Below are 15708 nucleotides of genomic sequence, written 5' to 3'. Positions count from 1 at the left end.
GAAATTATGGTATTTCATAATTTTCACGATATTTCACATATTTCATATTTTAAGGTCTTAAAAAAATTAAACAATACAATCTATACTAAAAATTATGCCAGAACAGCTTAGTTAAAATATTTAATTAGTAATTTTATATGTAAATAAATAGTATTTAGTCAAATAAAAAGTAATTTTCAAATTACGTTGTCAAAAATCAATTTAATATTCACAATACCTTTTTTGTTTAGCTTTCACGTAACAAGGTGTTTGAATAGTACTCTCAATATGAGCTAACATATCAGAAGATCAACCAAACCTTGTACAAGAAATCAAGAAGAAATATATATACACACAAAAAAAAAAAAAGATTTTTTAAGCATCGATGCTTAACTTATGTTAAGTAACGGTGACATGGCACATCATTAATTGGTGAATAAGTTAATGGTAGATCTCATGAATTTAATTATTCACCAATTAATTAGCGTGTCATATCACTGATACTTATAAGCTATGCATTAGTGCTTAGGAAATCATTACTGTATTCACGCTTATCTTATGTGCTTAGGTATGTACGTATGTATCTCTCCATATATACATGCATGTCAAGGTAGTTTCCAAGCTTTGCCACCTCTCTTACTGAATTTCTTCAACCTTCCAAAGAACATAACTAGAATGATGATAAATTTTCCCCCATCACTCCATTTTCCAACGAATCCATACGATGCGTCTTTACAGTATTTATCGGGATGAATTTGCTTTGCACAACTGTATCCCATGGAGAATCCTACGTTCCCATACGCACTGCAAAACATCGTTATTTCTTTTAAACACGAAGAATTAAGTAGTTTTGGATCTTTGTTAAACAAAAATCTTAATCCACGATTCATGAAGGGAACCTAAATTTATCGGGAATAAGATTCGGTTTGTTGTTCTAGTTAACTAATGAAAACTAATAAGAAGAAAATAGAAAATTAAGGTCTCACCTAATTACTTCAATGACAATGTTGAGCACGTTGAAGTTGAGGGGATCTCTTTTCATCTTTTCCCTTTCGGTTATACAAATGAGAATGATGAAAATGACTAAATAAGAGAGTTGTGAGAATAATATGTGTTCCATAATATTCTTCCTTTTCGTGCTTGTTGAACTCTTTTCCTCAATTGGCAAAAATGAAGTATAAGGTGGCAGATACCTGTACCAAATCAACACCAAATCATTTAGGGTTCCGATATCATTTGAATTATATAAATGTGACTCTCTCTATCTACTAATAATTTAAATCAAGCATTAAACATGATTTCAGAGCAGCTAATGTCCAAGTTCCAAGTTTAACCATCATCTATATGAAGCTTCGGTGAGAGAAAAAAGAACTTACCGACAGATGAGGGGACGTGTTGAATGCCATTATATGCATGAAATCTTAAATTTTTAGATAAAATGATCCTAAGAAAACTGCCTACAACATTGAGAAAGTTATATTCAAATTGTGGGATCAAGGTAGTCATGTCACTTCATAGACACGGTAATTTATTCAAGCATTATAAGGATAGAAAACTTTAGTAGACAAAGCACTTTATTCGAGCATTATAAGGATTGAGAACCTTAATGCTACGAAAATCTACAGGACCTTGTACAGCAGGGAGGTAGAAAATGCAGCAATAATATCAGACGAAATGACACAGAAACCTTAATGATAGACTTGCCAAAACGATGGTTTGTAAGTATTATGCCCTAAGTCCAATCAACTTTAGACATAAATACTTTTGATATATAATTAATGCAATTTAATGGCAGATCTATTATTTAATTAATAGACAATTAAATAAATAATAGAGTCCGTAAATTCAAATCTTCATAATTTATTAATCACAAGGAGTTGTGATTGTGAGATACAAATTACATCTGATTGAATCTTAAATTGTCCGTGGTCGTAAGTAATAACGAGATACGGATATCGTTATTACGGATAGACCATCACGTGTGGCATTTCTTACTTGTAAAGTAAGTAGCTGATCTCACAAGCTAAAGTGTGGTGACACTTAAATGACATGTGGATGTTTTGTTATAGAACAAAATATTGGAGACCCGTCGAGAGATTTCACATGGATAACTATCTGAGTGTCAGTGGTTAATTTCTAACGTTCGGTAGTAGAATTGGTCGTTTGACTTGAGGTCGTCATGGTACCTTATATGAGGACAGTCATACTTTGGCGGTGTTGGATGTTACTTTGCAAAGGGCCGCTAATACGACATCGTTCAGGTACATCAAGAATCGTATGAAGGTTGTGATTGACTAATAAATGATTCGTCACTTTTAGATAGTAGGAGATTATGATCTGCGTTTCATTCAATTAAGTCGATAACGAAATCCTTGGCCAATGTGTACTCATAAGTCAAAAAGGAGTTTTCGACTTATATTGACTTAATAGTGGAGTGAAAGATATGATCAATATTCGGGATTGACACAATTCCATATCTCGTAATTGATCGGATCATATTGACGAAAGGATTATAGTTTCACGGTAAACGAACGAGTTTGGTTTTGTCATGCCACGTGACATTTCCCGTCACATGTATTGCCCTGACACATTGCTAAAAGTCAATCTGGGATGGCGAGTGTGAATTGATGATAAATTAAAAAGGAGTTTTAATTTATCAATTTTGATTAGATCAAAATAATATTTTACGTCGTTAGACATCGTGATCGGGAACCTGATGGGTCGCATACAAAAGAGAATTGGAAAATTGCAATTTGTTAATTAATTAATTTAACAATCGTTGGATAAATTAATTAATTGGTTTATTTATTTATAGGCCCGAATTAATTAATTTGATTAATTAATTCACGGACCAAATTTAATTAAATGGATTAATTAAATATTGGACCGGACCGAACAAGGCCCGTTTGGGCTTATATAAATACGTGGCTAAGGTTTTCAATTCACATGATTTTTTTCTCATAATTATTCTTGCTAGCACAAGAGGAGAATATCCTGTTAGCTGCAAGCTTGTTTTCTATATGGATCACCGTTGGAGGCTGGACAATTGGACAGCTGTGGGTGGCGAATCAAGATTGCTGGAACTAAAAGAAAAGCAAAACGTTTGCAGAATTTTTCAAAGGTACAATCTTTATCACGGTTTCTATCTAAAAACAAAGGGATCCTCAGTGGGGATCGAAATAATTTCATTTTTCGCTGTGCATGTGTAAGTAGATTCCCAACATGGTTGAGGTACGAAAACAGCATGGTATGGTCTCCTTCTTTATCAACAACTATCTAGTGTAGGATCTTGGTTGAACTTTATCCACATCTGGTGTAGGGTCTTAATTTCCAATCACCCAGAAATCCTGTGTCTAAACAAAACACCCTTAGAAAAAAATCTTGATTTCTCAAGATTAATCCTCCCAATACATGTACACATGTCCTGTCGATATGATTTGTCTTCATGTATTTTTCATTGTTGGTATCTAAAAATCAAGCATCTTTGATATGCAATATTGAACAAAAAAAGAATGTGTCACAAGGTTGATCGTGGATTTAAGCTACTAAAAGCCCTTGTTTGTCCCCAGTTAAAGTTGATTACAATGATAGAATAGTATTTTTTTTTTTTTTTAATAAAAAATGGATGGTTGTAAAAGAATAAAAAAATTTCGATTTACGTATAATATTATTTTATTAAAAATTGTGTAGTTGAAAATAGAAGAAACAAAAATTTAATTTAACTTGATGAGGTGTAATGGGGGCCGAACGGGGGCTTAATGGACTCCATAACAAAAGGTGATACATTTGACTATAAAGAATCTTTGATGTTAAATTAATCATATGTCCTTAAGAGCCCTACTCTTTCAATAGCTGAGACATCACTCATCCCTTCCCCGAACCCCATATCTCCCTACAATGGCAGGTTCATAGTGGTGGAATGATGAAGCTGAATGTTAACTATTGGAGGGGCCAATATTGGTCCTTAGATAACTAGGAATTTAAACCAAAAAGCGTTCAATAACTCGACAAAAAGCTTCAAGTATTTATTTAATTATAAAAGAATCAAAAAACAATGAACGCATATTAAGTTTTTAAATAGGGAAAGAAAATAAGAACAACTGATCTAACTAAGACATAAAAACAGATTCTCCGGCATGCCTGGAATTCATCACTTGAAACAAAGATCCTACCATCTTCTGATAAGAACTTATACCAGAAATGGCTTCTGAATGCCACTCCAACAAGCAAAATAGCACGAACTGTATCGCTATGAACGCAAAAACAGTGAATGCAAGAAAAGCTGAATGCAGCCCCGGTAACAAATGAGCATAGCCCAATTCTCTGGAATTTTTTAGCATGTACCTGAATTCAGCCCTCTTCATAAATTTCTCCAAAAACCAGATGATGAGACGTAGGCATACAGGATATAATGTGTTCCCAATAAGAATCTGAGGGATTAAAATGAGGAGAAGACCTGTATTTTTCTTGAAAACCATCATATTTTCATTTGTAGGGACAAAACCACAGTTTGCAAATGAAGATACTGTAGTGAAGATACCGAAAGTTTTCACATTGAGTCCTTTTTTCTGGAGCACTTCTTTTGCACTTGAAATAAGGCTTAAATAAAACAAAATCAAAGAAAAACCTGCTACATGAACCACCAGAAGATAACATAAGACTACATGAGACAGAATTATAATGGAGTTGAATTTCAAAGTCTCTGTCTCTGGGGCTTTTTCATCTGTCTCTAATGTGGCATCTGGCTTCTCATCTTCAGAGTGAGTAACCATACCGAGCTCAATATGATCAATGGAATTTTTTGGATTTGAAGAATCAGAGTCCGTGATATAAGAATCGGTCTCGTTGTCTTTTATTCTGATTTTTTGAAGCTTGGACTTCATCAAATGAAGTTCAATCATGGAATAAAAGACTTCTCCACCAAAAAGCATTAAAAAGGTTAAAAACACAAGTTGTATGTTGGAAAAGACCTCCATTTCGACGGTGGAAACGCTTGAAACAGTGGCAGCTGACACAGATGTGAATATGAGATCAAAATCTTTTGGCGTGAATGAAGTTTTTCTTGTCTTTGAAATCCTCAAAGCCAAGAAACCAACCAAGGAAACTATGATAAAATAGAAAACTTCGATCCAAAATGGATTTACTCGAAAGAGAAGAATATGAAGAACGTATGACTGAATACCAAGAAAATAGTTGTAGGAGCATAGTAATTTTGTTCTTAAACAGCTGAAAATCAATAAAGTTGTTCTTAAACAACTGAATACCAAGAAATGAGTTGTATGACTTAGTTTCTTTCGAAAATCAATAAATTTGTTCATCTTTACTAACGTTTGAAATGGCTTGACCAAATCTTCAAGAGAAAATGGCAATTTATACTGCAAAATGAGAGCTACAGGAATCAAGTTCAATAACAAATATCAACATACGATCTATGCTTGGTGAAGAGTGTACATCAACTTTGACAGCCCCTCGTATGTTATGGGGCCCAGCCTATTTTATTTGTGGAGCCCCCTCATGTAGAGGGCATGAAGAACTGTATACTTGGAGAGCACATATTGCTGTACTGTGGAATAAACCTCAACATAATAATGGCCTTTGTGTGGTGAAAGCTTGGCCACAAATAACATATGGTAGAGCTAGAATTATTGGTTAGGGGCCCAACGATGGTCGACGGTGCCGCAATACTCAGTGTCAATAGCATGGTGATAATAAGGAAACTATGATAAAATAGAAAACTTCGATCCAAAATGGATTTACTCGAAAGAGAAGAATATGAAGAACGTATGACTGAATACCAAGAAAATAGTTGTATGAGCATAGTAATTTTGTTCTTAAACAGCTGAAAATCAATAAAGTTGTTCTTAAACAACTGAATACCAAGAAATGAGTTGTATGACTTAGTTTCTTTCGAAAATCAATAAATTTGTTCATCTTTACTAACGTTTGAAATGGCTTGACCAAATCTTCAAGAGAAAATGGCAATTTATACTGCAAAATGAGAGCTACAGGAATCAAGTTCAATAACAAATATCAACATACGATCTATGCTTGGTGAAGAGTGTACATCAACTTTGACAGCCCCTCGTATGTTATGGGGCCCACCCTATTTTATTTGTGGAGCCCCCTCATGTAGAGGGCATGAAGAACTTTATACTTGTAGAGCACATATTGCTGTACTGTGGAATAAACCTCAACATAATAATGGCCTTTGGGTGGTGAAAGCTTGGCCACAAATAACATATGGTAGAGCTAGAATTATTGGTTAGGGGCCCAACGATGGTCGACGGTGCCGCAATACTCAGTGTCAATAGCATGGTGATAACGGATAGGGAGGCATTTGAAGTAAACAATAAAAAAATTGAAAATAAATAAATATCTTGAAAGATCAGATTATGAGGCAAGTATATATATATTTTGCCAATTTTATCTGTCCAAAAAATTAGCTCATGGATCTCATGCAAGGAAAATTTAACATTATTGTAAATGTAATTATCTACAATATATTAAAAGTGAGAATTGAGGAGGCCCCCCAGGGCACATCCGAGTTGGTGGAACAATCACTTCGCTGGGACGCTGGAAGCAAGGGTGGAGAGTTCGATTCCTGGAGTTAACACTGGGTGCTAAATGAAGGGGAAGCCATTTGGTTGAACAAACGCCCAACGAGGAGAGCTCTCTTTGCGGAAGGAGTCCAAATAAGTTGTGGGAACCTGGGAGCCAACAAGGACACATCCTGCGATTTACCTCCCTGAGCTGCTGAGGGGCCGGAGGTTCAGGGACAGACAATTTATACTGCAAAATGAGAGCTACAGGAATCAAGTTCAATAACAAATATCAACATACGATCTATGCTTGGTGAAGAGTGTACATCAACTTTGACAGCCCCTCGTATGTTATGGGGCCCACCCTATTTTATTTGTGGAGCCCCCTCATGTAGAGGGCATGAAGAACTTTATACTTGTAGAGCACATATTGCTGTACTGTGGAATAAACCTCAACATAATAATGGCCTTTGGGTGGTGAAAGCTTGGCCACAAATAACATATGGTAGAGCTAGAATTATTGGTTAGGGGCCCAACGATGGTCGACGGTGCCGCAATACTCAGTGTCAATAGCATGGTGATAACGGATAGGGAGGCATTTGAAGTAAACAATAAAAAAATTGAAAATAAATAAATATCTTGAAAGATCAGATTATGAGGCAAGTATATATATATTTTGCCAATTTTATCTGTCCAAAAAATTAGCTCATGGATCTCATGCAAGGAAAATTTAACATTATTGTAAATGTAATTATCTACAACATATTAAAAGTGAGAATTGAGGAGAAATTTTTGAATACTCAATTTACACTTACATATTTAGCTATTTACCTAATATACCATTATTTATTTTCAATTTGTTAATAATTAATTAATAACATTAATTCTTTACATATTTAGCTATACGTCCAATATACCCTTATTTAATTTTAGTTTTGTGAATAATTAATTAATAACATTAATTCAATTTATTCAACATGAAATTTTTTTTTTAAAAAAAATCCTTTTCTTTTTCATTTGTCAATAATTCCCTAAATTAATCTTTTTAATATTATATTGATTGTTATTAAATTTTATTATAAAAATATAACTTAAATTTCTTTCCTCAGTTGAATTAGTTAGTTTTAAAAAATAGCATTCATATTACCTTATTTAAATGGCTGTTTCATTTGATTGTTTCACACATATCCTAACAACTAAGTAATACATTTAATGTAATAAAATTAATGCATACAAAATACTACTACGTAAATTGATATAATTTTATTTTATGTGATATTTATCTTTATTTAAAAGTTATTTTAATTGGTAGTTACTTATGAATCTTCATGATATCTAAGTTTAGATAAAAACGAAATACCAAATGATAGGGTAATTATATTTTCATTAAAATATTTATTAACTACACAACATTAACTGCAATAAACATTTACAATCTTTTCTCATTTCACAATTAAACCCTAAATTATTTTCCACTATATTATTATCATTTTGTGAAACTAAATAAATTACTATAACTTTATAATATGTATTGAAATTCTAACAGTCCACACACAACATTAACGGAGTAAAGATAGAACATTCGATTAAGGAAGATGGAGAGAGGGTTGAGGCTACATTTTTTAATTTCTTGCTAATGGAGAGCCTGTGAAATAAATTAAGAGATGACTATTTTCATAATTAATAATTAATGTAAATAAATGAAAGGGAGATGCAATGTTGTTTGTATCAGTATACACTATATAATAAATATAATTAAGATCAATATGGTTATGAAAATCAACCTTTTCTCATTCTAGGACTGTTGTTGATGTAAGTAATTTATTGTGGACTAAAGATAAACATATTGTCAATGAAAACAATTTGTTGGGGGCTAGAGTTTCTCAAAACTCGAAAATAGCTTAGATAATGTTTATGTATGTAAATGTATTCATATTAGGCGTTGGAGTTTTGGAGAAGTCGATTTGCGTGAGACAAATTCTACAAAAAAAAAAGAAAAAAGAAAAATAAATAAAATTGATTGTTTTGGTCTTTGACGAAATTTTTTATTATGTTAAAAAAATCATATAGTACTTTTTTCTCTCTATTTTTATTTTTGAATTCTTTTAGTAATGTTCATCTAAATGATAAGAATAAGCAACTTATGAGTTGATGAGTGATGATGATAATGTCGTTGTTGTTGTTATTTTGTGATTAGTTAAGCTGAGTTTGCATTTCAATTTTTGGTATTAAGCAAATTTTTAGGTATTAATTATAATTAGCATCTATCGCCATATCATATTGGTATCTGAACACAATCACATTCTTGATAAAGAGAAGTGTTTTACAGTATTATATTCGTATGATACGTCATATATTTGCTATATGATTTTTTTTTAAATGTTGATAATAAATTATTAAACCAACATATCAATAATTTTTTATTTTTTGTGCTAGAAACATCATAGATGAATACTCATCGTCGAAAACACTAATATGAATGAGGTCTGATTCATCGATAGATCAACAAAATGAGTTAGATCATCAATTTAATTTGAAAATATTAACTTATTCCCTTTTTTTTTAATTGTTAATGTATATTTTTGTGTGTCATATCTTAAATTAGTTTTCATATTTGTAGTATTGATGCTACCAAACAAAGATTGCGATTATATCTTTATAAGAAAATTGAATGCATTTGAAGAAGAATTGATTATAAAATTATTCATACTTCGAAAATGTTCCATCAAGATCTACAGCAATAAGAACAGCGTTGTTGGAGTTTTAAAACTAATTTTGTGCGATGAGGATGCATTATGTAATGTCATAAATAGTCAATACTTTTCATATAGAAGTTTCACTATTAGGTCATTATTTTATAATGTTTTCAGGAAAGTAATTTTCAAGCTACATTCTTTAAGGACTCAATCAAAAAGTTCTTTCCTATGCTTGAGAAAGGAAAAACATACCGACTTTGAAATGGGAAAAAAATAATAAAATAAAAGATGACCAATCAACCTTCATTATATTATGCATATCATTCATTCGATACATAAGACGTGCAATGCACATACTTACTACTAGTTGTGTAAACAGGATAAAATATGTAAATAGAACTTAAGGATGGGAATTGAAGTGTTTGATTTTAAAGGTTGAGGTAAATTTTTCAAAGGTCCCATATCTTGGGACTACTTGCCAAAAAAAAATGAAATATAAAAATGAAGAATAAAATTGTTGTCACGAGGAATAGAAACCTTGTCTCTCAAACAAAAAGTAAAAACTTCACTACTAGGCTACCAAAGGTTTTTATCAATGAGTTGAAATCCTTTTACTTATTTTTTTATTTTTTTTTTATTTTTCAACGAAGATCTACAAAAACTTTGGGGTCTTGGCCCTTCCAAGGAATCGCTTGGCATCTCACATTTATGCCTTGTTAATGACACATTTGTTGTATGTACTATTAGAATTTGAGTGTGACCCGAATTCTCTGATGAAGATACTTGAGAATTCTAATTAAAGTGTATATTAATAAGAATTCTATTCGGGATGGTTTTGGAATTCTATTCGAAATCTATTGGCAAATTTTAGTTAAAGTTCTATTTAGAAGCCTTATTGAGAGTTGAAGTTTGTGTTATACTTAAAGAGACCAAGATAAAAAGGCTTTTTGACTTTCTATTTCATCCAAAACTCTGCTTTTAGGGTTTGAATTGTCCATATATAGATTTGACTTTTCTTCCAGTTTATGCATTGCTAAAAGTGTATTTTTCTCTCATTTGGTTGTCAATTAATAAAATTACTTAGTTCCTCTGCCAGTCACTTTTTGCTTTCATCTTGTTCTTGCTTGTGCTATTCATACTTCATATCATGTCAAACTTGCTTTTTCGATCCCAGTAAGTGGTATTAGAGTAAGGTTGTGATTTTTTGTTTGAGGTTTTTATTATTGACGGCAACCATGAAGTATGAAATTTCGCTTTTGGATCGCAATACAATATTTTTGTTGTGGCAAGTGAATATGCAAGCTGTATTGACGTAAATGGATTTAGATTTTGCATCATTAGGATCTGATAATATGTCCACAACTTGGACAACAGAGAAGAAACAACGGAAAGATCGGAAGGCACTTTCGCAGATTCATCTTCATCTATCTAACAATATTCTTCAGGACATTTTGAAGAAGAAGACAAATGTTGTGTTGGGGTTGAAGTTAGAGCAACTGTGTATGACCAAAAGTCTGACATGTAAGTTGCATCTGAAGTAGAGACTTATTCTCACTGCATGGCAAAAGGAGGATCTTCGAAAGAACATCTAACCATGTTCAAGGAGAACGTCGCTAATCTGGAAACATTAGAGTTAAAATATGATGACCTGGTCTTGATCATCGTGCTTGCTGCGTGTTTCGTTTTCATCATTTAGAGACACAATTTTGTACAGTCGTGACACATTCACCATTGAAGAGGTGTATGATGCCTTGTTCTCAATGGAGAAGATGAAGCATCTTATTGGAGTTGAATCCAAAGGTAAAGAAGCTCTTATGGATCACGGTGATCAACGAAGGGTTAAGATGAGTGTGAATTTCAGTAATCAAGTTTATTTCTATTGTAAGAAAAAATGACATATCAAGAAAGATCGTAAAAAATCGCAAAATAAATGGACTTAGGCTGCAAATCATGGGAAACAATCAAACACTTCAGATGATACCAACATAATTGAGGACTATTTGAGATATGGAGATGTCTTGATGATTTCTGACGTAGAATCCAAACATGACGATGTGTGGATTTTGGATACTGCTTGTGCATTTCACATGTGTCCCAATTGGAATTTGTTTTAAGCATATGAAATAGTGACACAAGGTGTCACTGTCATGGAAAACAACAAACTTTATTGAGTAGCTAGTATTGACAGTGTCAAATTGAAGTTGATGGATGGGACAATTAAAACACTTGGTCGGGTTCGACAAGTTCTAAGAATCTCATCGTATTGAGTACCTTGATACAAAGGGTTATGAGTTCCCTGGAGAAAGTAGAGTCTTGAAAGTTTAAAAGGGTGTCAGTGTTGTATTGAAAGGACAAAGGATATCCCAGTTATACATCTTGTAAGGTCGCTCAGAATCGATGAATAATCATCAGCACACATTTAGTACCATGTGGATATATAGTTTGATACAGTACTTTTGAGATTTGACTCTGGGTCCATATTGAAATATACTACTCATTCGAGTTTGGAGGATATGGGTAATTTCGCTGTGCCACCATTGTCTACGATTCCATCATAGTCAACTGTTAGGGTTAGATTCATTGGAGATAAGTAAAGGGATATTGATTTGGTTGCGCATGCTTCTAGGATTTTTGAAGGTGTTGAGATTAACAAGGAGCCTTCAGTGAAAGCACTGAGAGTTGATCCTGCTACAGGGTGTACTTCAACCCTATTTGGTAAATCTTGAATTTCTCGTGAAAATCTTGGGACCCATGTGTTTGGGTTCGGGTATCATTTGTGGATACTGTGGAAGAGGAAGATTAATTTTTCGTGGGATGGAGAAGTTTGGTTCTGATTAAAGAGTTCAGTCTATTTCACTTCAATCATACTTATTTTTCTAGGTGGAGAAATTTTGGAATTTCATTTGTTATATCGAAATTCGTGTCAATGTGGAGGTGTGACCCGAATTCTTTGATGAAAATAATTGAGAGTTCTAATTAAAGTGCGCATTAAGAAGAATTCTATTTGGAATTCTTTTGGAATCCTATTCGAAGTTTATTGGCAAATCAAGTTCTATTTGGAAGTTCATTAGGAGTAAGAATTTGTGTTGGATTTAAAGAGATCAAGATAAAGAAATTTTTGAGCATTCTATTTCATCCATAACTCTGCTTTTAGGGTTTGGATTGTCTTTGTATATATTTGTTTCTTCTTCTAGTTTATGCATTGTTGAAATTGTATTTTTCTTTTCATTTGTTGTCTATTAATAAAATTACTTGATTCATCTACCAGCCTCTTCTTTCTTTAATCTTGTTCTTGTTTGTGCGATCAATTCTTCATATTGTGTCATACAGCCTCCATGTTTCCCAGCATGTGCAAAACTTGTGCTTTCGTCATAAAACATTGATATAAACATCTAAGCAAATTTTGTAAATTTGATTGAGGATAAACGCATTTTGAAATGGATGTATAAATAAATTTTAGGCCATGTTTGATCCACATTCCTTCAAAAAAAATACATTCTTAAACAATAATTTGACGTCATTCTAACCACACATATTTCAATAAAATAATATTACACGCAAATCCAAATTTTATTTTTATTTTTAATCACATATTTCATATCAATACAATATTCGAAAATACATTCTTCTGGAAACAATGTGGTTCAAACAAGGACTTAGGTGTGACAATTCATCCAAAAATCGTAACATTTCACAAGTTTAACAAATATTTAAAAAATAATAATAATAAACATAGGAATTATCTCATGAAAAGATATAAAGTTGAAAATGTACAAATGTCAGGAAACAAGGCATAATTTTGAAATAAAAATTTTCTAGATTAAAATGACACAACATTCCCAATCTTCTAATTTAAAAACCATAACTTTTTACTTAGGATATACGCACGTAGATAGAAGTTTTATCAATCCTTCCCTCAAAATAAAGACAATTTCTTTTCTTTTTTTTTTTTTTTTTTTTGATACCCAGGTGTCCCAACTTCGCCAGACTAAATCCTGGAGCCCTAGCCACCGACCCCTCAGTGACTAGCGGAGGTATAACATGCGTCTTGGCATATTAAGGTCTTGTTTGAGCCACATTGTTTTAAAAAAAAATACATTCTTTAATAGTGATTTGATATCATTTCAACTACACATTTTTCAATAAAATAATATTATATTTAAATCCAAAACTCTTCCTTATTTTTTAACTACGCATTTTCTATCAATACACTATTCAAAAATATATTTTCATTTCAATAATGTGGCTCAAATAAGGGCTAAATAGTAAATTTAGGAGAAGTCACATTAAAAACTTTAAGAATATATCCTAAACATCTTGACGTTGACAATTCGATGAGTATTTAGTATAGCATAGACTAGAATGTTGGATTCCCCAAATTAAAATTGATGCAAACTGAGTTTTATTTATGAATATTTGAAGTTGATCTAAGAGTCGTCACTGCACATATTCCACGAACAACTGTCGAAATAAAAGAGGGAATAGAATCAATCCAACAAAAAAAATTGTTTATCTAATGTAGTATATGAGGCTAGCATGCGAGTTTCTTTATTTTTATTTCTTGGAAATAAATTGGCAAGGACCATAGCCAACCTCTTTAATTAAAGAGACAAATGAGTGAGAATGGCCGCACATGAAAATCAGCCTCAAGGCTTTTGACAAGCATGAGAGAATCACTTTGTACCTTGGTCACTTGCAAGCCTGCGTGTTCAGTTAGTAAGAGACCTTACTCTACAAGCTTGTGCCGCCAGCAAAGGTGCTTCATCAATCTACGACCTTGTGCCGCTACTATAGTTTCAGCATGATCCTATATCACCGCCCTGCACGACATTAAGTCACTGTTTGAGCCCTATTTTTTAGAATAAATTTGTAAAAAGTAATTTTTTTTTTTTTTGAGAATGTGTGGCTAGGGCTGGGCAAATCTCCCGAATCGAACCGACCGAACCGAACCCGAATCGAACCGAACCGGACGGTTCTTGTCAAATTAAATACCCGAACGGGTATCTGAATTGAGAACCGACAGGTACGGTTCGGTTCTCGGTTCTAGACCAAGAACCGAAAAACCGAATAAAAATCGAATCTTTCTATTTTTTTTATATTGAGTAAATTAAATTATTTTAATTTTAATTTTTCTAAACAAATTAACAAATTAACAATTTCTAAATCCAAATTTTTGGCCCAATAATTTGTTTCATTTCTAATTTTTTAATTTTTGGCCTAATTACCCTTTTTATTGTTTCATTTCTTAGCCCAACAAGATTCAATCAACTAAATAACCTTAAACACATACACTAAAGTGCATAACATTGTCTCGACTCTCGTACTTACTCTCGCAGCCTCGCTAATATTCCAAAACCTATACAATCGTCGACCGACACTGTGACCTCCGATCGAAGCTGTGACCTCCGCTGATCAAAACTTTGACTGTAGTGATCATTTGAATAAGGTAGTTTACTAGTCTCTAACATTTTAAAACCATTGAATGTATCATTAGTTGTTTTTATATAATGCTGTTATAAATATTAAAAAATTAAATTATAGTACAGAACCGAACGGAATCGAACTGAACCGAACGGAACCAAACCCGAACGGTTCCATAATTATATTTGGACCCGACGGTTCCATTTACTAGATACCCGAAAATTTTGATTCGGTTCAGTTCTCTTAAGAACCGAACCGAACCAACCCGCGCCCACCCCTATGTGTGGCTAAAAAGGGAAAAGAAAAAATTTAGGTTTATATGAAAAATTATTTTATTAGCAAAATGTAGGATTAGAAACGAGTTTGTGAAAAAAAATTCCTAATTGGCTGCACAATCCACTACAGCACCAGCTTCTGTGTGGCAGACAAGTAGACAACCAAATAATGCCTAGTTTTGTTCCTTCCACATTATCCAGAGCAAGCAACTTGACCTCAACGCTATGTTTGTGAAAGCCAATATTTTGTTCGTGTTGCGAAAAATGGATAATTTTTGTGCTGATATTTATCAATTAGTATAACCAATTAAATAATATAAACATAAATTAAAAATAATATAAACATAAAAAAGAGTTAGAAATGCAAGCCTTAAAGAGTTACGTCGATTATATTGTCCTAAAGTTTCGTTGTCTTTTCTTCGTGCGAGTACTTTCGACGCTACATAACTTCAATATAAAACTCATATGACTCACAACCAATTATCCTTCTATGAACACGACCACATGGAGATAAAGAACGAGTCTTTATAGAGTTGCAAAAATATATAAATCAAATGTATTTAGAGATTTTGTGTGTGTTTAAGTTGTGTTTCCATGTTGTGTCCAAACTATAAAATCTTCACCCTTTTGTAGCGTACAACTTAAACCCCCCACGTTAATGAAAATAAATTCAATTCAAGCTTGTGCCGCCAGCAAAGGTGCTTCATCAATCTACGACCTTGTGCCGCTACTATAGTTTCAGCATGATCCTATATCACCGCCCTGCACGACATTAAGTCACTGTTTGAGCCCTATTTT

General features: G+C 32.9%; 1 protein-coding gene across 1 annotated transcript; it reads right to left on the bottom strand.

The window, feature by feature from the left end:
- Positions 1–339: 339 nt before the first annotated feature.
- Positions 340–5401, bottom strand: LOC111399797 (sodium transporter HKT1-like). The gene is made up of 3 exons (XM_023027288.1): positions 4096–5401; positions 966–1238; positions 340–783 (listed from the first exon to the last, which is right to left on the bottom strand). Exons 1-3 carry the CDS (start codon positions 5295–5297, stop codon positions 585–587), a joined length of 1674 nt encoding a protein of 557 aa, XP_022883056.1. The 5' UTR covers positions 5298–5401; the 3' UTR covers positions 340–584.
- Between the last annotated feature and the right edge of the window lie 10307 nt (positions 5402–15708).

The sequence above is a fragment of the Olea europaea genome, chromosome 9 (genome assembly GCF_002742605.1).
Source record: "Olea europaea var. sylvestris chromosome 9, O_europaea_v1, whole genome shotgun sequence".
NCBI lineage: Eukaryota > Viridiplantae > Streptophyta > Magnoliopsida > Lamiales > Oleaceae > Olea > Olea europaea.
Note: the sequence above shows the minus strand (reverse complement) of the source record. Positions and strands in the feature narration are given on the sequence as shown.

Coding starts and splice junctions, on each gene's coding strand:
- LOC111399797 (XM_023027288.1), bottom strand. CDS start 5,297: ATGAACAAATTTATTGATTTTCGAAAGAAACTAAGTCATACAACTCAT. Junction 1,239..4,095: donor GCCGGAGAATCTGTTTTTAT/GTCTTAGTTAGA, acceptor TAGTAGATAGAG/AGAGTCACATTTATATAATT. Junction 784..965: donor ATTGTCATTGAAGTAATTAG/GTGAGACCTTAA, acceptor GATGTTTTGCAG/TGCGTATGGGAACGTAGGAT.